The sequence below is a fragment of the Melopsittacus undulatus genome, chromosome 7 (genome assembly GCF_012275295.1).
Source record: "Melopsittacus undulatus isolate bMelUnd1 chromosome 7, bMelUnd1.mat.Z, whole genome shotgun sequence".
Taxonomy (NCBI): domain Eukaryota; kingdom Metazoa; phylum Chordata; class Aves; order Psittaciformes; family Psittaculidae; genus Melopsittacus; species Melopsittacus undulatus.
In genome coordinates this window covers 8,879,487-8,905,326 of record NC_047533.1, presented here as the reverse complement: position 1 = coordinate 8,905,326, position 25,840 = coordinate 8,879,487, and the positions used below count along the sequence as shown (strand labels likewise).

The 25,840-nt window shown below is 37.5% G+C and overlaps 1 protein-coding gene across 1 annotated transcript in view; it reads left to right on the top strand.

Annotated features, from left to right (window-relative positions):
• The window catches only part of POLN (DNA polymerase nu), a 94,156-nt gene extending 72,411 nt beyond the window's left edge, over positions 1 to 21,745 (top strand). Inside the window, 3 exon segments of the mRNA XM_005148533.3 lie at positions 9,272 to 9,339; positions 18,160 to 18,221; positions 21,136 to 21,745. Of these exon segments, the coding sequence (XP_005148590.2) occupies positions 9,272 to 9,339; positions 18,160 to 18,221; positions 21,136 to 21,204 (199 nt within the window). The 3' untranslated portion in view covers positions 21,205 to 21,745.
• Positions 21,746 to 25,840: the final 4,095 nt, after the last annotated feature.

The following is a 25,840-nucleotide window of genomic DNA, read 5'->3' as shown; positions in this document are numbered from 1 at the left end:
ACAGGAATCAGGAAGCCAGTGCTCAAGCAAAATAAATGAACATGTTTTATTCTTCTGTAGATGGTTTTCCATTGCTAAAGAAAAGCTAGGTCATCATCATTCCCTTCTGTTGTGACTGCACATAGTTGGAGATCACAGAACGTCCTCAAGGTTTTTGTATCACTAGCAGAAATAATGAAGTCTACTTTTCCTATTATAAAGGATGGAGGGTATGGTGCAGAGAGTCAGTGAGCACTATTTGCTGCAATAAAAAGAAACTTTGAAGTTAAACATACATAAAAAACCCCCGAACAAATGGTTTCTCATCTTTTGTAATGCTGCAGTAAACAATCCAGCAGAACATGAGTTTTTGCAGTACAAGTTCAGATAAAAGCAGAGATAGCAGTTAGTGCAGAGCATCAGTGTTTCTGTTGTCACCCAGAAGGGCAAGTCATAAACTTAGCTGTAGCAATCATGTATGAAAGACTTCAGTGGGAGTTTAAGTCAGTACAAAGTAACAGGGTTTGGCCTTCCAAACATACTCTGCTATTATGTGTAATATGTAACCCTATAAACACTGTGTGTGTTTGTGTGTGTATCATTTGCACACAACAGCATTGTCTTATTTGATCAAAGTTTCAAAATGGAATTTCTAGTTACAAATATAAAATGCATGTGTTGAATTCAAAGGTAGAGAGTCACTCCTTTGCCAAAAATAAAACTTGTTCCGAATAACACTCGAAAAGGCTCTTGCAGCTTTTTGAGCAAAATACAGCTGAACTATAACTAAGAAAGAATAAATCTGATCTAGGAAGTGGTTCTTTGCTGGAGATACTGCATATGTATCAGACAATGATACATTTATATATTCAGTTTGGGATGATGTACTATAGTATATGACACTGTACCTTTTGGGGGAGATTCTCTGCACTGATTATAATTCTTTCTGGTGCCTGAGTTGGATGAAGAGACCAGAATCTGGTACCTGTGGCCTGGTGTAACTTTGAGTTAGATTAGTCATAGAGTAGCTCCCTTCTGGAACAAGCAAGCAAGTCTTTAGTGAAGGAGGCTAGTGGGGGTGGTGAGAGGGCAAAGAACATACTCCCTTCTGCAGTTCCTACCTTGCACCCAAATCTTTACTTTCAAGAACTAGCTATTTATTGTAGTTCTGAGAAAGCCAAAGTTTTTTATGACTAAGGCTGCATCTGATAAAGCCTTTGAATCTTTTCTACTCTCAACAGAAAATTTTGCTTGTGTTTTTCTTTCTCAAAATTATTTATTTTAAAGATATAGTGTCACCAAATGGCTAAGGAGGCACTGACATGGGGAAGTACTGCAGTTTTACATGGTGAGTTTTCTTGTGTTGTGAAAGCGTAGGAGACTGGCTACACCAGGCATCAGAAAAGTATCACTGCTTGTCCTTCTTATTACTATTATGATTGTCACACCTGGGAAAGACCAAGACTTCAAGGGCATCTAAAAGAGACAGACTGTTTTAATCCGGAATTTTGAACTCCTGCCAGCCATTAACAACTGGATAGCTCTGCTAAAGGACAGCCTTCTAATAGTTACTAATGGCTCCTTGCTGTCATATTTAGTAGGTACTTGCAAGTCAGGCTTGACAGAAAAGCACAATCAATGCCTTTATAAATTCTGCAAACACTCACCTGATTGGACAGTGGCATTTGAATGCACCACTGTGGTCTTGCCAGAAGACTGAAACTTGAAAATTTGTGTTTCCAGTTGTGTGCCAGGTGACATTCAGTCGGTTATTTTTCCAGTGTTCTGTTTCTTGATTTTCTTTTCAGTCAAGCCAGGGTAATGATCCTGACATCCTTTGTAAAGTGCTTTGAAAAATATTGCTAAAAGGAAGTGAATGCATAATTGCTGCTGTTGTAACTATAGGAATGCACAGTAGCTCTTCCAAAATGAGAAATGTAATCAATCTCCTATTATCATCATATCAGATCATATTAATTCCAAAAATAGCACATTACTATCTTTTCTTCTGTCTTCACCCCCCTGTAGGTTTGTTGGGTTTTTTTTCCCCATTAAAAGTTCTAATTTTGGAAACAGGATTTTCACTTTGAACAGCATATCAAAGAGATATATCTTTTATATATGCTTTAGAAGTTATTATGAACCATACAGTGGGAGACAGTATCCTATTAGGTGTGGCCAAGCAGTGGCTAACACTTAGCGTTCTATCTTCCTTACCTTGGAATTAAATGAAAACAATAAAGTAAATTCTACATAAGGCCTTACAGTTTATACTGCTAGCTTGCAGGTATGTTTGCAGTCTTCTCCACTGACAGCATAGCATTCAGTTTTCATTCGCTGTAAGCTGTTCAGCTGTGAGCAAGCTCTGAGCCAACAGTATGAAGCTTTGTTTTTGTACGAGTAGTCATCAGTAGGTTGTTCAGGTATGGTTTGTGCATTTGATATTGCATTTGGAAGTCAGGGGAAGGAAATCAAGTTGCATTTTCATGATATTTGATCCCAGAGGCCCTCTTGACAAAGCAGCATATTCTACTGTGACTGATCAATGGCTGTTCCATCAACTAGCAGTCTCATTTTTCTCTTCATGTTGCTTCATCTTGTAATTCAAGTGCCAGCCTAGCAATTTATGCTTCTGACAATAAAAAGTCAATCAGTTACTTGGAAATGATTTGCATTAAGCATCCATATGATAAGGAACTGGTATTAGTGTGGGCTATCTGTTGGCATCAGTGTTAACATCTCTGCATTTTGTGCAGCACTGATGAGTAATCAAAATGATTTCTTCAGACATCTTCCACTTTACCTAGGTCTTTTCATTAAGATGCTGTTCTGCTGCTGATGGCCAGGTTGCTTACTGAAAATGTGCTGCTGGCATAAATTATTCAAGTGCCAGCTTTTACCTGTCTGATACAACTCTCAGAACATCCACATTATGTTTCCTGCAGGCAGATGATAACCTTACTTCTGAAGTAAGATCAAGGCATACAGTAGCAACTGAAAGAAAGATTTGTGGAATTGACAAGAGTGGAAAGGTACTTGGTGTACTCAGGTGGACTGTTGTGGTTATTTTCAGTGTTTAAAACATCATTGCAGTGACAGATGCATAGAAACTTGGTAAGAGAAAAGGATGCTTGCAAATTGTGGAAGAATTGCTGCATGAGGAAATTCCTGTAAAAATATCACTTTGTAAGCTGAAGATGCACTGATGTTACCCAAAGTCTACCTGATTCTACACAGGCTTCTCAAAAAGCCATTAAAGATGTTAATATCCCAAGAAAATGCAAATTAAATTTAACAAGTCTGCAGAACTATTGAGTAATTTGGTGTGAATCCAGCAGTTCTGCTTTCTCACCAATTTATTGTTCCTTCAGCACTGGACCTGTGCCACAAGCACACAGTTATACTTCCCAGCATGTCCGGAGCCTAGTTAAAGAGACAGGTTCAGCAACAGGGCAGATATACATGAATGATCTGAAAATGAGGAGCCACCAGCAAATAAAAGGAAAAGGCAGGATCTTATTTTCTTGGTCCCAGCTGCTTTTCAGTAGCAGTGGATATTGGAAGTTTTGTATGTCTTCCTCCGGGAACAAACACGTTAATCAACCCAATGATTTTCTGAGTTAGTGAACTGTAAATGCATCTCTCTTGTACAGATAGCTAAATTAGAAACAGCCCTGATCATCCCAGGAACAAGCATTGTATTATGTGACCTGGAATTATTCACATACACATGTGATAAATCACAAATGATTCATTTGTTGGAAGTGGCTTCAGTTTTTGATGCTAGAACCTAGAGGCATTTTTGTAAGGTGTGTAGGGATTCAAGCATTAGTACTTTATTATAATCTCTCACATTCATATAAAAGGACATACTAATAAAACCAACTTCTTAATTAAGTCATAGCTTCAACCAAATACAATCAGTAATGCTTACTGCTGCTACTGTATGATGATTTTGTTTTAATTCTGGGCATAAATCTTATGTCTCTTGTTTCTTCAAGCATTAAATAATTGGTTTTACTTACATTTCCTGTATAGCAGTTATCTAGGATTTTCAAGTAAAAGCTTATTGCTCTCAAACTGTAACCCACAATTTCCAATATATGGTTGCAGATCTTCTCTAAAGGATTAACTCTTGTCAACTTTTCTCTTTAGCCTAATACTGCAGAAATAGAATCACAAGGAAAAGAGAAAAACTTTGGATTCTACTTGAGAGATGAATAAAATTTTTGTTTCAAAGACATATGCTTTTGTTTCAGTAGCAGAAGGAAATATCCTAAATCATATTGGTATGCCAGAAATGAGTATGAGCTCTCCATAGCTGCTGTCTCATTCCAGTATGTAGCTCTCTGCTTCCCAAAGTGACCAGATAACTTTGCATTTCTAGGTGTGCTGTGACTTAGCAAAATCATTACTTTCCTTGAGCATTCAAACAGTATTTTGCATGCATCCACAAGATGGTGAGCTGTTACCTGAACACTTCATGCACAGTGAGCCAGAACAAGTCAGCATGATTTATTCTTTAGAGAAAGACCTAAATGTATTTAATATGCTTAAATATCACAGCCAAATGGACATGCATGATGTAGCAGGGTTTACAGTGTTCCTTTATACGGGTCATTCAACACAAATAAATATATGTTATTTAGAAAAGCCTTTTGTGGATCACCTTTTAAACTGGTATGTTTTAAGACACTTTGAGTACATGCAGAAATTCTATTCTCCTTAATTAACCATCTGTTCAGATTCCTGCTCTTCATAGTGCAGCTGCTGAGAAAACAGATTTCACAAGTTAGCTGAATTTCTATTGTTAACATGTTCAAGTCAAAATATCTAGGTCTTCATTATGGAAACACTGAAAGGTGTAGGTTCAAGTTAATGCAGGTAACATCTATGCAAGCATTTTATATCTTATGCTATAGCTTTCATACCACTGCATTAGAAATCCTTATAGATACAGCTTCAAAAGGATCCTGAAAATCTACAAAGTTACTACAGAATTATTGTAACCTTGTTCCTTAGTTACATGACAACTTAATACTAATTCTTTCCACTGGAATCTATGTGCTTCTGTGGGGAAACTGACACAATTAATTAACAGGTAGTATTAGTAGCATCAGAAAAAAATTAATACAGTTTTAGTGTAGGGAACATGGAGATTTCTAAGAAGAGTCAGATCCAACATCCATCTGCTCCATTACCACTGAGTGTGGCCAGTAGCAGATGCTTCAGGAGGAAGGTGTAAGATTTTATAGTAGGAGAGTCTGTTTCTCTGCAGATTTTCATCTTGCTCTGGTTGTGGGGAAGAGTCTAAGTTCTGAAACTGAAGATTTTTTTGTATCACAAAAGTGTGCAGAGAGCTATTCTCTGTCTACCTGCACGTATCCAATGTAGGTGCCTGTTTTAGGAGGTGGTACCCCAGCAATGTCAATGCAGAGAGCTGGGGCTTTCCAGATTATCAATTCAGAACATCTAAGTCAGAGCCTACCTTGGTCCTTTGACTACAGAAGGAGCATGAATTTAATTAGTTCGAGCATCCCTTGGCACTTTTTTAATGTCCTGAAACACTACACATGGCTGTTAAAAACCAGCTTCCGAGAAACCCTACAATGACAATCTTGGTTTTGTTTTTCTTTTTCCTCCTATCTTTCACTGGCCTCTTCTATCCCTCTGTTGTAGGGATATTCCTACAGTAGAGTCTGCATCATGTCATGCCAGAGCATTCTCATTTGCAGTTTAAACAAAATGTTTCCTTTAATGGTAAAGAAATGCCATTGCTCACCGCAAAGGTAATAGTTGTTTTGTGGAAGTCAGTTCAATAGAGTACTTCTTTCTCAGCAATGCATTTGAAGTAGTCATGGGAAGACTTGTAATTCTGTACATTAGAATAGAGAGGTCCAGATCTGAAATATATTGCTTTACAGTAACAAACAATATCCTCATTTGTTCTTATATTAGACAAACTGGCCTGGTGTTAGGAAATAATATACATAAGGAGGCAATATGGCCTCATAAGTACAATACTTAGAGAAAAAATATCTTGATGATGGTTTAGTTTGTTTTGGCACATGTAAGTCAGTAATACATAGCTGGGTAGATCCATTGAAGGCCTGAGAAGTTTTAGCCTTTGCACTGATTCATAGGAAACGGGAATAATGATGAATGTAGCATGGAAGAGAATAATTCTTTACAATTGTTTAGTGCAGCGCAATGCTTTTAAGGATATTGTGTGCTGGATGCACTGAACTGTTGTCAAAAGCCATGTTCAGGGTGGCAATCACAGAAATACACCTTTATTTGAAGGTGCAGGTTGTAGCAGTGTCTCTATTCCACACTGCGACCGTATTCAGGCATGGGTCATGTTTCACAGTAAAAGAAATCATGTGTGTACTCATCAAAAATGATGCCTGATTTCAGGCAATCAAAAAATAGTTAATAAAATATTAGCTTGTAAATCAAAGGCATTTTTATTATCTGTAGAACAAAAAAGATGCTAGTTTCTGCCTGGTTTGCAATTTCTAATCTAGTTTACCCTACGTTTTAGCAAGATATAATGAGAGGAACTTGCTATTTCAATATTCCTTCAAAGTGAAGCTGATTCAATTAAGCTGTTAAGTGAAAGTACAGGGTTTTCTTCAAAGTTCTTTCACTCAAGGTGTGCAGTGGGTGGGTGGGGGCATGCACTGGAATGGGGAAAGCTATGAAATTTGAATGTATAAATTGCTTTGATTCTTTCTTTTATCTGCTTTGATATCAGATTGAATGCTTCCTTCTGTGCAGCAGCGTAATGCATGCAAGAATTATTACTTTAATAACCCTGAAAAAATACAGGTGGCCTTGTACCATAAATCTGCAGGAGTAGAATGGATTAAGTTGATGTGAGATGAATAAGAAAAAGAGATAAGAGATCAAGAAAAATTAACTTGTCTGATGAACATTAAGGAGGAAATAGTGTCTGCTATTCCACTTCTTGGCATCAAGCTAGGAAGTCATGTTTAGCACTAATTAAAACTTATGTAATATCTTTCCAAAACAGAAGTGTATTAGAAATACTTATTTCTTAGATCTCACATCTCTGAGATAAATCTTATCCCTGTTTTCCAATTGAATATACATTGCTTGCAAATCTACACAGAGAACCAGCAATGCTAACTTCTAGTTCTGTATTTTAGCAGATAGAATGTTGTTCTGAACTTCAAATTAATCACTAGATGTTTAAGATGGGGTAGCTGTAATTCTGCAGCTCTGTGCAGTTCTTCAGTTCACTGGCAAAACACCCAAGCTGCTAGGCTGTGCTATTCAGGGTGACAAGCACTGAGAAACAGGATCCTTTAGCCCAGACAGAGAACCAAGCTCAAAGAGCTGTGCTGCTTTCAGTAGATGAACTGGAGCATGTAGAGTTGTGTCACGTCTATTGTGCTGTCCAGACACAATTTTGAGTTCAGTTCACATTGCTTCTGCTTACATAATGTAGCACCAATCTCTGGTCCAGCCCTGCTCCTCCTGAACTCAGTTTTACTTTTAGTGTGATGAGGTGATCAGATGATCCAGTGCTGAGTGGTTTTGAAAATTCAGTTCTTTTTTTCTCCATTCCTAAATCCTGATGAATTTATGATAAAATGCTTAAGGTATATTGTAAGTTCTTCTTACCAAATATTCAGAATATATGGTGCTCTAATCCTGACGGAAGGCATGAGACACTACTCTGGTAAAAATAATAACCAGTCACATTTCTATTGCACTGGTTTAATCAATGTAATTATTTTCACTTATTCAATTGATTCGCAGTATATTAATATTTAATGTTCACAGTTATTTCTGATATATATCTTTTTACATGTCACTTGAATGATTATAAGAAATCTCTTACTTTAATTAATTTACTTGCATTGGAAATTATATCTTGTCATGTAACTGCATTCTCTTGCTAAAGATGATCATGGTCTTTTAATCTATTTCTTTTTGTATCCTGTGTCCCAATTTCCTATTAAAAATATGTTAATCTGTTTCACTCTGCTTCTGACTGTGTTGTAAGTGACTAATAATTTAAGATCTATTATTAGAGCTCACCACACTGTTAGTCAATGTCACATTGTAATTTGAGGCAGTGTGAAACTATCTTAGGATATTTTCCTGAAAGCTGTGAAAAATTATAAGCAATAACCATATTGATGTTTCAGCCACTTGTAAAGCATTATTTACTTGAATCACCACTGGGTCATAAGAAAAGTCTACAAAGGGCAGTTAATTTAAATGTTATATACAAATTGCAAAGCGATTTGGAAATAGGTGGTACAGTTTCATGACTTAGACTCCCAACAATAATTAAAGATGTACTAAAATATACCTAGTAGGAATACAGTCTAATCATATATGCAGTACTTTTCCCTCCTGAGTGAGAATTTAGGGATTATATGTGCTAGATTGTATCTGTTCTGCTGTGGACTTGATTCAATCAAATATATTTATTATTTCTATTGTGAAAGTAGTTTTGCACCCAAACCAACAATTTAGGGTGCTCTTCCTGTAAGCACTGAACAGTTGAGTCCATATGCAAGAGACCTATGACACAGATCTAATACAGGCAAAGTGAAAAACAAATAAGTAGTATAAATTCATTACAAAACAGCCCTAGCTGAAGAGTTCAGGTCCATGTAGTTGCATGACTTTCAAGATATTAATGCTTTCAGCTATACACTCTGCCCTTATGAAGGCAACTGTCCTCACAGCAGAGGCAACAGATCTTGCTGTGTATGTGAGCCTACATTTTCACTCTTCAACCCACTTGTTTGTCACCGTGAGGGCACCTACTTTGCACTTAAGTAAAAAGTTAATTTCCCTGGCCAACTTAGGAGTTAATATTGGCATACCAGTGAGCCAAGTACTCTTACTATTGACCTAATTTGCATTAGTAAAACCACCCATTTCCAGCCACATTTATTCCAGCTCAACTTGAAAAAACAAGCTATATTAACAAAACATAACCTGTCTCTATAATTGCTCACATTTTTCTGCAAGTTACCTTGGTTTTAAGTAATAACTTCTCACACCATCAAATCCCTGAATGACATTTATAAGCTAGCAAGCAGAGTTTGGGGTACGACCTTTATGTTTTCAGAATGTGTGGATTGGCAATCCTTCTAAATCCATTAATGACTTTTTCATTTCCTTAGGACATTTTTTCTTACTTTAAGATATCAGTTGTGTATATGGTAATTAGTTGATGATATGGATAGGAAACACTGTTAGAAATTTCTTGCCTACATTATCTAAAGTCTCTGAAATGTTTCAGGTTAATTGCCCAGATTCATGACGAGTTGTTGTTTGAAGTAGAAGATTCTCAAATCCAGGAATTTTCAGGTAAATACAATCTCTCTTTCTCCCCCATCACCTTTTTTTCTCCCTATCACCTGTGATTTCTCAGAGGGTAAAAGAATTAATATAACAAGAAGCAGCACATTGATTCTTATGATTAAGGAAATGTATACTGAGCTGATTCTTCTGGATGTTTTCCACCACTGGCTCTTATGTAGATAAAATGTGATACGCTCCTCATCTGGAATTCATCACCATGCTTACTTGTATTTACTTTTCTTATCAAGACTCCCTCATCCAATGTGTGAATCCTGTAAAGCTAAATAATAATGCTTTAGCCAGGATTTAAAAGGGGTATAAAGAAATAAACCAGCTCAAAAAGAATAGCTTAGAAAGTATATGAATACTTATGGACTGGGGCCCAATACATAAAAACATGCGAAATTCTTAATGTAGGAATATAATGTTCTGTAATTTCTAAGTTTACTGCTTTTTTTTTATTTAGAGAACTTTGTGATGGATTTTTCAAGGTTAAGGGTTAGTAAAAGTTCCTGCCTACATTTTTATCCTCTTACCTGGCTTGCTTCCAGACATTATTTCCTAAGCCAGAGGGTGTCTCATCATCTGGTACAAATTTAGTTAGAAAACAGGGGCACACAGGAGGCTGTTGAATCTCTTCTCCAGTAAGTAGTGGATTTATTCCTGTAGGCACCAAACGTTTATTCACAAGCTTTGGTCTAGTTTGAAGCTCAAGAATACCTTTAGCTAAAACAATTAGCATAATGTCACAAATATTTTAAATGATCCAATACAAGAAATATCTTCCATTATAACCTAAGCATCTAAGAAAAAAATAATTTCACCTTCTTGTGTTGTGTTCAGTTAAACAGTGCAGTTTGCCATATTAGTCTCATTTCATCGCTGATCCCTCTTGTGAGTATTATTTCTTAATGAGAACTCCACCTAATCAAAACAAAGAACCTGGGAAATATTCAAGTTCAATATATTAGGGGCATTGTAATGAATTAGGTTAATATCTTAACATTTGACCTCTAAATACAGGAGTTCAAATCTGGTTTAAATTACAAGAACACCATACAATTTATGAGAGATTGCAGTATCTACCCAGAAAAGAACAATGTCTTAAAGTGCCATAGTTTCAGAGTTAGGAAGCATAGTGTGCTGAATGAGATCTGTAAGACGGCATAGAAGTGTTTTCAGTATCTTTTTTTACATCAATTTACATTAAGTATAGAGCTAATATTATACCCAAAAGATAAGAATTATTCATGATTGCTTATATATACCAAAAAAATCACAGATTCTGCCCTCATTGGATCAAATTCTGATCTCCATCGCTAGTAAAATTTTTAATAAATTCAGCAAAATTAATACTTTTCCACTAGTTGTCATATGAATAGTAGTAATAAATAATCCCACTGTCAAAACATGATGACTAGAGGCTTTTTTCTGGAAGCATGAAAAGAGACCAGTTCACATACTTGAGATATGTCTGACCTACACACTACAGTGTACCTAGTTTGCATATCTCCACATCTACCTGCAGTGTGCTGAGCAAATGTACCTGGAAATTCCTTGTTCTGCTTCAAAGCTATCACCATGTAATTGAAGTTGCTAAGGTGACCTTTGGGAAATGGACTTGGGCAGTCTAGAGGTCTGAGGTACCTTGGAAATTGTAATTTCACTTAATACAGGCTGCCAAGCTTGAGCATTCATGGCGTAAATTTGTTCCATTCTGCTGTTTGAAGATTGATTTTTAGGTTTGTCTCTACTTTGACCTGAGAGACAAATCAAAAAAGAAAATTCTGCATTACATTAGCTTTCAGGTATACTCATTTACCTCAGAACAGAGGAGTGATAAAATGTCTTTCATTTAGCAATAAAGACCAACCTAAGGCATTATTTTCCTTTTTCATTTCTTCAGTCATTCATTTTCTTCCCCTTTATTCATCACTGGTGAGGCCACATCTGGAGTACTGCATCCAGTTCTGGCCTCCCCAGTACAAGAGAGACATGGGCTGGAGAAAGTCCAGTGAAGGGCCACAAAGATGATGAAGGGACTGAGCATTTCTCTTATGAAGAAAGGCTGAGAGAGCTGTGACTGTTCAGCCTGCAGAAGAGAAGGCTCAGAGGGATCTTATTAATGTATATATATACCTCAAAGGAGGGGACATAGAGGATGGAGCCAGGCTCTTCCCAGTGGTGCCCAGTGACAGGATCAGAGGCAATGGATGCAAACTGAAATACAGGAGGTTCCCTCTGAACATCAGGAAGCACATTTTTACAATGAGTGTGATTGAGCAGTGCACAGGGTGCCCAGAGAGGCTGTGGAGTCTCCATCTTTGGAGATAATCAAATGCCATCTAGACACAGTCCTGGGCAACTGCTTGAGCAGGGGGGTTGGACCAGATGAAGACTGGAACCTTTCAGAGGTCCCTTCCATCCTCTACCATTCTGTGAGTGTGTTTTGCAAATAGATCTGCTACTAGTGAAAGAACTAATCCAAGTTGTCTTCAAAGTGAATGAAGCTGGCTCTTCCTTCAGTGTCATTAATGAGACTTCTGCTTGATCTGAATAGGTAAAGAAAGGGTGTATCTGCACCAGCATGTAACTTCCAGTCAGAAGTATGATGATGAAGCAGATCTCCCTGTTGTCCCCAGTCCTTGGTGTGAACAGTTTTGGTTCACATCACAGAGCAGTCTGAGAGCAGTTGACCTAGATTCCTTTCAGATGAAACTAAATAGGAAGACTCTTTTCTCCTAATCTTTTCCAATTCAGGAGCTGCTAACTGAGCTAACAAATCAGGTATGTGAGATTCAAACCAAAGAAGGAGTGTCAGTAGGATGTGTGCTTCTAATTCACTTCAGGACTTTGAAAGTTCAAATATGGTTTTCATCCCTTTACCCAAAGTTCTTTCTCCCTTTTTTTTTTTCAAGGTCTTACTCTTCTTACATTTATTTGCTGATATTCTGTAGCTGTCGGTTTTGTTTTTACATATCTAATGAGCTTTTTGTCCATTCAGAAACTTGAAATTACAGAATCTGCTGACTTGCAGTTTCCAGCCTGCAGCTTAATGATCCAGAGAGAAATCTCAGTTGTACAGTCACAAAGCTCAGTAAAGGGAAAGACGTGTATTTAAAGCTAAAGAGTAGTGTTTGATGGCTTTAATGGACTACTGTTCAGTGCTCTGTTAGTCTTCTGCATTTACTGTGATCCAAGAAGCACTGGCCTACTATTCAGCATGTTTGCATTCTAATTCCAGTCATGCTTCTGATCTAGTTTTTCAGGAAAGCAACAACAAATGCATGTGTCTCAGTTTTCTGATTTGCAGAATTGATACGAAATCTTAAAATAAAACTAAGATTTATAAATGAAGAACATAAAGTAAACTGCATTATTTCAATTAGATCATAGCCCAAGATGTAAGCCTTTGTAGCAGCATTTCTCCTATGGAAATATCTCTTTTATATGGTTTTACAACATTAAAATGTCTGCTTCTAAGACTCTCCTGAGAGGAGGCTGAGCATTGCCACATGGCAGTCAGAATGCTGATGCTTTCTCTGATCCTGCTTGGGACTTCATAGTCCACAATAAGAATTTTCAATACTTTTCAGTATACAGAATCCCAATTTGTAGTTCATCTAATAATCTATGCCCAACGAATGATTTTGAATCTTTTGAATTTCATAAACAAGGGGCAAGCAATAAGGTGTTCTTTTTTCCTAATACCTACATTTGCACAGAATACTGTATGTAACTTCAGTTAGGTGTTACCTGTATTTTGGATGAGTACCTTCTTCAAACAGAAGCCATCACCCACAGTTTTATAGTATGCATATGGTTCATTCTGGATGGACAAAGCAAAACATCACTTAGTTGTAACAAGGCTTTGAGCATCCAAGCTTTGACATAGTTTGAAATACAATAAAGCACATGGTACTCTGAATTGTGTAATTTTCAACAAAGCTATGGTGTACTATTTCCCTCAATTCTCTGTTTAGGGCAAGCACAAGACAGCAAAAGAGCTCCTTAAAAATCGTCCTTTTCCATTAGAGGGTGCCTGGAAAGATCAAATCAAAACACTTGGCAGAAATTGGTTTGGTTTTGGCAGAAGACTGTCAGCTTTACCATCAATAATCTGCCTGGTTTCTAGCCAGCTTGCCTGCCTGGCTTCCTCACATCCTGAGCTCTCCAGCAGCCCAGGAAGCAGAAAGGCAGATATTTTGGGAATGCTAAAACCTGAGCTCTTGGATCTGAGAGAGCTCAGCATCTCTGGGTTCTGAAGTGTGTGTAATCAGATGGGCAGACTGTCCCCATATCAAACTGAGAGTCTCTCTATGGACTCTGGAAGGCTATTCAGTAATTACAGAACCCAATTTTTCATTTTATGGAGACTATTTCTGAGACTACCTCTCCATGCTGTCTGACATGCCTCTTTGACCTTGAATTATTCTGAATGCATTATTGCTAAAAGGGGGAATGCACTTTGGGGTGAAGAAATGCATCATAATTAATATTTTTTTGCCATGTAGGGGTACCCATAGTTAATAACTGTAAAATCTGGCTTCTGACGTGTGCTCCATATGTACCTGGTGGACTTGAAAAGTGAACTTTGCCAGTAGTGTTTACTGTGGATGGTTCCTTGTCACTATGCTTGCTTAATTGCATCCATTAGTGAGAAGACTAATTAAAGGAAAGACACTTGGTACTTGCAGTAATGTATTTTTGCAGAAATATGTGTATTCCAGTACTGTAAGTTCAATATTACAGTGCATTAGGGCAATTTTTGAAGGTTTATTTTTTTAGAACTCATTTATAGTAATGCATTATTAATAAAATTAAAGAAGTTCACTTCTGCTTCTGTTCTTATATTTGGTACATGTAAAATAATAGAGTTTTAAACATTTTGTCTGATATTTTACCAGGTATAATATATTTCTGCTGTAATACCTACTTTAAATGTAAAAACAGCAAAAGGACCAGTCTAAGAAAGAAATCAGAATAAACTAAGGCTATTTATTTTGATATTTAGATCAGTTAAATTGTTACTACTTAAAGAACGTATCTTAGATTATTTTTTTAAGTCTTCCAATACTGATTTTTGACTCATGTTCAAATTCCATGAAATCTCATTTTATTCTACTACAATTTCCCACTCAATGGATACCAAGGCAGATGCATAGAAAAGTGCACATGAGAAGTGTACTCAAGTAACAGAAAATCAAAAGAATTAACTAGTCATCACAAGTTAGTGACATTTTCTGTCCCCTGAGCTGCCTTCTTCTAACTTGAAAAACACTGGTGCATAAACTAAAGATGCCTCCAGATAGCTTTCAATTTGCAAAAGGCCCTGTTCCATAGATCATGTGTCTGGCCAGCTTTGACATGTTTCTGGAGTCATAATTTCATAGGTGAATGAACTTGAAAAATGTCTTTGGTTCCATAAGGACAAATAAGCTTTTGTTCCACAGCAGGCATGCATGTCTTTTCTTTGTTCTTATTCACAACACCTTCAATAAGCATATTTATTCTGGTCAGTATCAAGAAAATCTAATATATGTTAAAATTTCAGTTCCTCTATGACCTCTTTGCTTTGCTGTCACCAATTTTTGTTTATGCATAATCTTTTAGCATGACACTCTTAACACTCACAAAGCATTCCAGGATGAGTATAATCAACAAATCTCATAATTGCTGACTGAGGGTTTTGAGAGATAAGTTGCAAAGGTTGGGAGAACAGCATTTTACAGATGCCATTGCAGTATATGGCTGACTGCAAAGGAACATTTTAAAATGAATAATTTATGTGCCCTAGATATACTAGATTTTTGACTGAACAGAAATAATTATTATACCAAAAGCCTCCATCTAAATCTTAGAAAAGAAAAACTAAGAGTGATAGAGACAGATGTATTTAAACACTGTGGTCACTTTTGTTAGTGACCACACTCTATGATGTATATGAGATAAAGAAAATACAGTTGTGTGTGTTCAGGTTGTTTATTTTGAGCCTTGAAAAGGAGGGGAGTTTTCAAGGAGATATGAGAGAGCAGCAGGAGAATCAGATACAAAGGGCTAAAGGGGACCTCTCCTGCAATTACATACCACCATTCCACTGGAGTTTTATAAATGATCATCTCCACTGGGGGATTGTTCCAGAATTTCATCTCTCCAAAATCTAGGATTTAAGTTTCCAGCCTAAATGTATTCAGCTAATTTACCTATTTATTTCTGTGCAAAGACTGTCATTTAGTTTAAATGCTTCCTTCTTTGCTGTTTACTGTATTAGCAGACTACTAAATGGGAATGGTAATCCAGCTGCTATTTCTGTTCCTATGTATTTATTATTTCATTCAAATTCTGTTGTAAAGTAGATGTAGGCAAATGTTCTGGATACTTGCAAAGGTATGATTTCAAAAGGCTGAAATGCCAGCAAAAAACATTCTGATTGCTTGAAATTAATGGTTTCACTATGCCATCCACTAAACTCTGGGAATAGGTGGAGAAGTCAGTGTGACATGAGAAAGAGAACAGGGAGCCAAACTGAGAAAAAAACAAGAAAGAAAATGGAACAAACCCATAGAGAGGTTGTGATGGGAAGTCAAAGACAATGAGGAACCATTCGGTTTGTTCACTGATGTGGCCAATTTGTGCTTTTTAAAATTAGGAGCAGTTAAGAATGTTGCGGAAATCTGATCATGCCAGGTGCCTTCAAGCAAAAACTGTGTGAACAAGCAGATCAATCATCACTGACACCATGAACCCCCTTCTGGGGCTAACAGTTGTACAAGAGAGAGCTAGTCAAAGTCAGAGGCCTAAAGAACTAGGGGATAACTGGTTTCACTCAGTGCATATGCAGACAACACCCTTTATCATACTACTCATATATTTCAACCCATGAATTGATGCCACTGACTTGTGCTCCATCTTTTGTTGTCTGTTGGAGCTCTTTGTGTCAAAAAGACCTGCTCTCCCATTGCCTGATGCTCTATTGCTGTTTTGCTAATAGCTCAAATAACATCAAGTTGCACAGTTAAGTGTGCCCTTCATAAGTGCTTTGGTGGAACATACAGAGCTGAGTAAAGCTGTATGAAAAGCAGAGAATCCAGATGTTATGTTCTCATAAAAGCCTTGTGCAGCCATAGCCTGGAAAAAATGCTTGAACAGGAACTGACTGCCAATCCCTTTGCCTTCTGAAGGCATGATGCCTGGTTGGAATGCCCCGATGTTGGCTGTATTGCTGACCTCCTGGAGCTGGCAGCTTGTTTAAATTCAGTGGGCTTCTCAAGACGGAGGCAGTCCAACACTCCTCTATTAACAGCCATGTTGACTTGGACTTCATTTTAAATGGATAATTATTTAGGCCAGCACTCTTTCACAATCTGTGGTTGCGATATTTGCTTCTGCTCTCCAAAAACAATACTATGTCTTATATAGGACCATAAACTACCTCAGATCTATCATGAAGCAGATATATAGGTGTAGATGTTGTGGCAACAAATGTCTCTGTTTCCTCAGCTTTGGCATTTCAGGCATTGATCTCTTAAGTTACTGCATTATTTGGACTTCATGGAAAATCTTATGACAGCTCATTAGCACACAAGTCTGAGTGAGCCAGCAGTCTGAGCACTCCACTTCTGTTCAGGCAGAACCTCATTGTTATCAAGCCAGCCACAGTGTCCCAAATGTGACACAGAACATTCCATACTGTTCTTCATTAGAAGAGATTTCTAATGGCACTGCTAGAAAAGGTTTCAGTGGCAGCCAGAGCAACAACCATAGGCAGCTTCTTAGAGTTCTTGTTGCTCCTTTGCATCTACCCTGAGCTGCAAAAGCAATGTGATGTGCATCGAGGGATAACTTCCAAAAAGGCTTCTGTGTACTCATATGGGTTTAAGTCTAGCAGTATTGCATATCACCACTTATTGCATATTCTGATACTTCTCAATTCCATGAGGCATATGGTGACATCCTGTCAGAGCAATGGAGGTTTCTCAATAACTTTTGTTCTGAGGCTCCCTGGTATTCCTATTTCACTTTAAGTAGCTGAAAGATATTCCTTTTTTAAAAGCTCTTTATCCATTGAATTTCTCATTGATTTATATTAGAACAATATTCTGTTGCAGCAGCAAGCATTGTCACGCGAAACACTAATTGGCATGACCAAGGATGACAAATCTGATCCCAGCTGATTGATTTGGAATAATTATAGATGCATTTGCACAGTAATAGTGAGCATAGTGTTATGTTGCAATGAGTTGTTTAGTTGCATAAATCATACTGAAGTTTAATTGTTTAGATTCTTGATCACTTCGCTATCCCACAACGAAGACCTTTCTTAAATTTAGCTCTGATCTTTTACTTTGATGAATAAGATATTTCCAACAGTTCAGACTTCCAGTATTTTTTTCCTTGCTTGGTTTTTTCAGATTGAGTTTTATGTCTGCACAAGATGAAAATGTATAAAATGTCACCAAACACATAGTTGAGAGTACTGAACTTGAAAGCTGAGAAGTACAGCACTCACACATGCTGTACCTCTGTATAAAATACAGTAGTGCTGGAGTTCTCTGTTTATGGGTTATATAAGCTAAATAACTGCCAAAATCTCACCCTAAAATTCTATTTAAAATAAGGAATTGAACCTCCACAAGAGATAAAATAGAACTTAGAAAAAAACCCAAACCCAAACCTCTGAAAAAATGGTAAATGGTTAACGATATTTTTTAATGTAAAAATACAGATATTATATAACAGAATATAAACCATGTGATTTATTTGTTTTTCTATATAACAATTCTATCACGGAATATAAAGCTGTAGGTTTTCAAATTTATCTTACAGCACTGGTAAAAAGAACAATGGAGTCCCTGCAGCAAACCAAAGCCTTGGAGGTGCCACTGAAGGTAGGGACAATTCTGAATTCCCATTACCATCTGAGGCATACTTAGCTCTGTATGTTGTCATCACCCTACTGAGAATCTAGAGACAACGATTTTGCCTTTCACTTCAATGGTTTCATTTTCATATTTGAAGGCAATTGCATTTTTAAATGGCTATAAAAATTCTGAAAGAAAAGAACTGAAAGAAAGTCAAGCTCCATTTTGGAAAGTGTGTTTGTCATCTACTCTTGTCTTAGCAATGCAGTATGGTAATTTCAAAATCTATTTCCTTCCTTGCCATGAAATTTTCTGCTGGGTGTGGTAGAGTGAGAAATATGTGCCTTTAATAGGCTTTCTAAATGTGCCAGGCATTCATTACTGCTGAAAAACTATTGCAAAAGATCTTTCTTCAGTAATTTTCACTTAGAAAATTGGTCTTTTTACCATTTCCATGTGTATGCCTAAAATACAAAGCAGACAAAGTCACTGGTCAGTGTTTTAAGTATAGAACATCTACTAGAACGATATCTGTAAAAACTGAGTAGCCAGCTACACAACTACTGTATCTATCTATGTATTGGACCTAATTGTACTTATTTTATAAAAGAATTCTATTTTTCTCTCACAAGACTGTACCCTTAACCCTAGCCTACCTCTCAGCTTTTGTTGTTTAATAAAGGATTATAGTTCCTGGGGATCCCTAAACTTATTAAGTGAGCAACAGTCCAAGGGTTTCTAGTTTCCTGAGAAACTGAGTTCTTGGTGTTGACAGCTCACTCATTCAGCGTTATTACTGAACAAGATTTGGGGACAGAAAACAACTTTATTTATTTCAGAAATGGTTGCAATGTACAGACTTGCACTAATGGAAATGGATTAAAAATAGAACTACTTGTTGAGTTCTAGCTACTATTTCTTCCTCCAGATCTTCTGTATCTTCTCTTTATTTCAGCATCTCAGCCACTCTGTGATGCTTTCTGTGGAAGTTTTGCAGTTATATTTTCTGGGTTCTTATGGAGCCCGTCTTTCCCACAATAGCTGAGAGAGGATCATGAGGAGTATCCCTTATGATCAGGGAGATCTAAACTACTCTTCCTGTGCTGGAATCCCCTTCTCAGTGTTCCATAAAGCCTTGTGAGAACTTGTACTCCACCAGATTTGGTCAAGTGAGACCTGGCCATTCTGGGATTATACGTTGCTTGCTTTGTATAGCATATATATATGCTATACATGTATATATATAGCATATATATACACTGCCAAGCTTTATAAACTGCATTTCTATGGGTTGCTTACATTCTATACCTGTGCTTACCTAACTTCTTTAGTTACAAATTCTTTGAAAAACAAAGCAAGACTATATTTCAAGGTGTACCTCTGAATGTTTTTAATGACAGTATTAGTAACATGACACGCATGCTGCTACAAGGTTCATTAAAATAATCAAATACAGTATTGCTGACAGTATGCAAAGTGAACAGCAACACTACAGCCCTTCCTTGATAGTTTTAGGAGACTCTTTTTGGTGACTTTTCCAGAGAACACATTGTTCATATTTTGCCTGAGGAACTCATTGCCATGAAATAAAGTATGAACAATTTAGCTGGTTTCTAAGAAAGACAAACAATTTACATGGTTAATGAGAGTGTTCATACTTACATGGGCAGGATATCATTTCAGTGTTATACATTTCAGACAAGCCATTAATGGCAGGAGGTTTTAATGTCCTATGGACAAAACGGGACACACCACCTTAGAACACAGTCTTTTTCACCTCTAAGGTGTTTAGTATCACACACTGACAAATTCATCTTGAAAATGAATAGTAAACATATTCAGTATGTCATTCTCTGTTAAACAACTACATTTTACTAGGTGAACAGAAATAAGTTCTTGGACCATAGGCTCTTCAAAGACAAGGACTTTTTAATAAGCAGTAGAAGTATTTGGAGATACACGTTTTATTACCCGTGTTTTGGTCTCCTTTTCCTGAGCAAATTACTGTGGGAATCATGACATATTTTTGCTCCTACTGCACCTAAGACTAAATGCATCATGAAGATACTTCCATCTTCCTCTGAAGCATCATGAATGGATCAATGGCAGAAGTCAGATAGAAATTATAAAGCACCAACATCTTGACCTCAAAGAAAAAATTGAGAGTGATCTTAAAAAAAAGTGTATTTTTATTCATGTTGTTTACCCTTCTATACAGTAAGAATGTCTTTTAGGATTAGAGACGTTGGAGATGAAAAGATTGTCATGAAATGCTCCTGCTCTCCTTCGGTACACTTGCTTCAACTAAATATGTGTTATGTGCTCTGTTAATATGAATATTACTTATTAATACACAGGGAAAATGTCACTAAAGTAGAACACGCATAGTCTTAATGGGGAGAGATTTCTTTTTCTTCTTTGAGGAAAAGGATGCTTTATCTTTGAAGTAGTTTCTTTACCAAAATATAGTCCTTGCTAATGAGGGAGCTTTCATGTCAGAAAATCTACTGTGTAGCAGAGCACCAGTAACTGCAAAACAAACTGAAATAAAACCAAAGCAACAACAAAAATACCCCAGAATTGGGAAAGTGGATGTTAAAAAAAACCCTAGTATGTTTATGTATGACTGACAAAGCTCTGATTATAAACACTCTGATTCTGTAGCTCTTTTGAGAAAAGTATAAAGATGAATTTTGCTTTAGCATATTCCTTGCAATTCAGTAACATGTATCCGCAACTTCAAAATAGAAAGTTAGTCTGAATTGTTAAGGTATTTTAATGAAAATTGTAGTGATAATTCAGTATTAATCGGTATGAAGGACATATTGATAGGCACGTAATCTAGAGCAGTGTCAACATCCAAAGGGAAAAGCAAAAATAGTAATCTCACTATATGTGATGTGTGTGTTTGTTTAAATTTTTATGTTTTTTTCTCTGACAGGTTCCCTTGAAAGTGATTCTTACCACTGGGAAATCATGGGGGTGTATGACAGAATTGCAGGAGATGTAAAGCAGTCGTTGGGGATGTTATTCAGCACCCGTACACCTCATTGGCCTATGCTGATTCCTCGTTGAATCACTAGGCAACAGCGCTGCTGGATCTTTCATAAGCACCTAATACTCTGCATGTGAATTTTTTTACTTCATTTTGTCTGTAGCCCTAGGCAACGGCAGTGAGATAAAACTGGTTTTTACCAGTTCATTGTGTTTCCTTTAGCCAAGGTAACCAGCAGGGAGCTGCTTTTGTTCAGAGCTAAATTACTTACATGTAAGAAATGAAGCAAGGCAATATTAACCCTTTGGGAATGTGACAAATAGATTTGAGTCAGAGGTTTAGACTTGTTATTTTGTGAAGTGCTCGTGTAAAAATACTTGTAATCTGGCACCGTTTGAACAGTATCAGCAAATTCTTAATGTTGTGTTCAGCTTACTTTATATTTTGTGAGTAGAAGGCAGCTGCTTGCTTTGCATCACATATTAAATGCCGTGTTCCACAGACGTAGAAAGAGTTCTTTGGAAATTAAGAGTCTTCAAATTAATTTATATTTAGGATTTTGGAGCAAAACAGGTAAACAAATCTGGATGCCTAAACACACTAAAAGCAACCAGGTTGTTGTCAATTCACTTAATTTCAAACTCTATTTGTACACTGTAGCCTTAGAATATTTTAAAAGAAGTGAGTTTTGCCTAATCTGTTATTTTTATTACTGATGCAATGCTAAATATGGTTCAGATAAATTTTAGGGTTCAGCCTTATATTTTTTTAAGATTCAGGCTTCTATTTTAATGCTCGGATTTGCTAATGGTATTTTGGGTTTCTGTAGAGTTTATTTTTTAAATGAGTTTGTTTCGTAACATTGCTGTTTGCCAAGTTCTGCCTCTGTGCTTGTAGAATATGAAACTGTCCTCAAAGTCTCCTAATCACTTAGAAGCTGAAGTCAAGCACAGAACTTTTAAGAGGTGTCCAGTATCTTTCAGCATTGGGTCTCAAATGATCAAAGTAATGTAATTTAAATTTTTAAAATCTATAGTTAGAGAGATCATACAGCAGTTTTAATTTGTATCATTAAACAGTTTTGTGTTGTGCTTAAAGGCATTAAACTATTAAACATGTTTTTCACATGACTATTAAACATGTTTTTTCTTATTAATCATAGATAACCTGTCAGCTGAAATGAGTCAGTCATTTGTAAAATTGATTCTTATAGTTATGAAACTAGCAGTGGCCATGCAAGCAAAGTCAGAACCTTCAGTATTAACTGGGGTCAGCTCTTTGGTTGGTGGAGAGTCCAGCCTGCATGGCTGTGACACTGCACCAGGCTGTGGGGGCAAATGGTCTGATTTCACCTTTCCATAAGACAAGAGCTTTCACTAATTTTCTTCTGGTTTTTTGCCACTTTTAAGCCTTTTGTGCTTGCAGTGGCATTGAATAAGTGTGAGATGTTCCACTACCTCATCTGTTTCACTGTTTTCAAGAGGCCTGTACTAATTAAGCCTTGCTTCTCTAAGGCTGCATTGCTAACCTTGACACTGTATTAAAGAAGTCAGCATTTTTGTATGTTTCCCAGCTGATTTCCACCTTGTGTACACTTCTTAGGATGCATACTTCTAAACTAGATAGGGAATTTTTTAAGTCCTGATCAATACTCAGGCATACCCTTCAGCCTAACAAAAACCAAATACACACTTAAGAACATGAAGAAACTTGATCCTGTCCTGTGAATTGACATTTGTTCAAGTATGAAGCTACAGAAATGCAGAGGTCACCATCCAGAACAAATTTTCAAACACAGCCCTTCATAAAAGACTGTCAGTCACGGTTCCCCAGACACATGCACTTTGTATAGCTTGTCATACAGTGGGCAAGGTTAATACTTTGTTCTTGTGTTGTAGGGAGAGACTGGGAGCTCCCCTGGGCACCAGGTTTGCCCCTTCTGCTTTTACAACTTCCCTTCCTGTTTTTAGATTCCTAAAGAGTCTGCTGACAAAAGGAAGAGAACCAAGCAACAAGGGCACTGCTTTATCACACACATTCAAGGGTTCATTCTGCATATGCTGATGGGAGGGCAAAAGGACATAATTTTGCAGGATTGTTGATGACCAAGATCTCAATGCTTGTGTCCTCACAACTTGCAGGGTGCATACCATGAACTCACAGTATCGTTCCAGTACTTCAGATTCTCTGGTAAATAATGTGATTTCTTCTAATTGTAGCCTGTGAGTTTTCATATATAGGTTTATGACATAGCGAGGTGGAGACCAGAGCTCTTTGATGTACATGTTACCAGTTTCTGCTGTACTATGAATTCCAAATGCTAGGATGTCTTCTCAATCTCCTGGTTCTCTTCTTGGATAGCCAGGTGAGTATCTAGTCTTTGCTATCTGCTCTGTGTTACTGTGTTTAGGTATAGATTTTGTGGATCATTAGATTTATCAGACCTCACTGAAGTGCTTTGGCTTCAAAGTTCCTCAGGTTTCAACTAATTCATAAGATCCCAGACACTGAGAACAGTGCTGAGCCTCTGGGACAATTTCTTTTACTGTGCAATCCATTTGCACTGCCTTCTATCCAGTATGGCAGTATAGGGTTTAGAAACAGCTGTATTTTTCAAATTGTGAAATTTCAGCAGTATCTATCTCTTTAGCATGACAGTAACTTCCTTGAACAAGCTCTTTGAGATAAGGTAGTGTTTGCAATTCGTTTCCCAACAAGGTCCTGTGGACAAGGCATCAGTTTTACCTCACTTCTGTGCTGATCTATGTGTAATCATAAAGTAAGGGCAGTGCAGTGTTTCCAAACCCTAGGAAAGCTACCCTGCAGCATGCCTGAATCTAAAGAGCCATTATAGGGAAGCAAGGCCAGTCCTGACCACAGATTTCCTCCCAAATAAATACAGGTGAAAATATTCTGTATGTGATGACTGCCAGGAATTCCTTTTGGGTGGCACAATAATTTCACACCAGAGAACTCAAGACCCTTGTTCTAATCAATGACCACCTTTTCAGGTTATTTTAGCATGAAAGGGACTGTCAAACATGGGTATGCTGGAGCAGAAGCAATCATAAGAGCCCTTTTCAAATCCTTAAAACTTTCAATTTGATCTCTAAAATGTTTCCCTGTTTATCACAACCTATGAAGAGGTACTGGGAAAGCAAGAACAAAACTTCTGTCTGAAGTGCAGAACCCTACAAAAGTACTGATCAATGACTGTGGGAGATCACAGAATAGATGGGGAGAGGGGAATAAGTGGCTCTGCTTATCTTCAGCTATCTTTTGTGGGCAGAAATTACATTTATTAATTCTCTGACAGCAGTAATAACCCCTTTTGAACTGACTTGTGTCTTTGGGTTTAATTTCAGTTGTGTCTTTGGTGACCTGAATCTTCCCTTCGATCATCTGTGAATCTTTCCATTATCTGCCATGTGCAGTAGTGGGGAAGGAATGCTATCTGAAAACACGTTGAGTTGGTACCTGTGAGACATGCAACCTCACAGCTATTTGCTGGCATTTGCATGGGTATGGCATGATCAGTACATATCTACTGAGGACTTGACTCTTTTAATGTCCACATGCCACTGTGGAATGATGGGATTCTGATCTTGAACATTGATCCAACATGATAGTAACCGTAGGTCAAGCACTGCTCTCAGATTTTATCTGAGCAAGACATTTTAAGTGTGAGAGGAAAAAAAATCTCTCAGCCTTTGAAAACTGAGGGTAGATTGAGAGAATGAATCTGCTGAAGCATCCAGGACATCATTTATTCTTGATAATGATTAAGAAAAAACCCTTGAAAGTAAACTCATTTCATTTGGGGAGTCAACAGAAACTGTCTCATTTTCTTGTTTAATCTGTTTTGAAAAGGAGGCCAAAGAATGGGTTGAAGGTTGTGTGATGCATCCTGATAGAGCTCCTCAGTGACCTAAAACATCTCTTCTCACTTCACCATTAGAAGATGTGGATAAACCCCTGAGTAACCTGGTCTTGACCTCATAGCTCACCTCCCAGGGTCCCGGCCATCCTGAATTTCCCTATGATCCTGTGTCATTCTTCATCTGGACAACAGCTGAAATTCCCTTCCAATATTCTGCATTAAAGTATACAGTGCCGTACTAGAAGAAGCCCCAGAAATGTTTAGGAATTTCATTCCTCCTTCCCACCTGTGTTGCCTCATTCTGTGCCAGGATTTACTCTATTCCCTGGCTCACTGGCTCACTTGTGGCTGGCATACTTCCTTTTGATATTAGCAGGTTGTCAGAAACATTTGGCTACAGGCTCTTCAGAAAGGATAGTCAAGGAAAAAGAGGTGATGGGGTTGCGTTGTATATCAGGGAGTGAGTGCATTGACTGCCTGCAACACAATGTTGTGAGTGAGCAGGCTGAATGTTTGTGGGTGAAGATCAGGGGGAAGGCCAGCCAAGCTGATATCCTGGTAGAGTGTGTTAGAGATCACCTAGGCAGCATGAAGCTACAGATGAACTGTTGTTCACACAGCTGAGAGGGTTTCATGATCACTTGCCCTTATTCTCATGGGGGACTTCAACCTACCAGATGTCTGCTGGAAGTGCAACACAGCAGAGAAGAAACAAGCCAAGAGGTTCTTGGAGGGTGTGGAAGATAACTTCCTAACCCAGCTGGTTAGTGA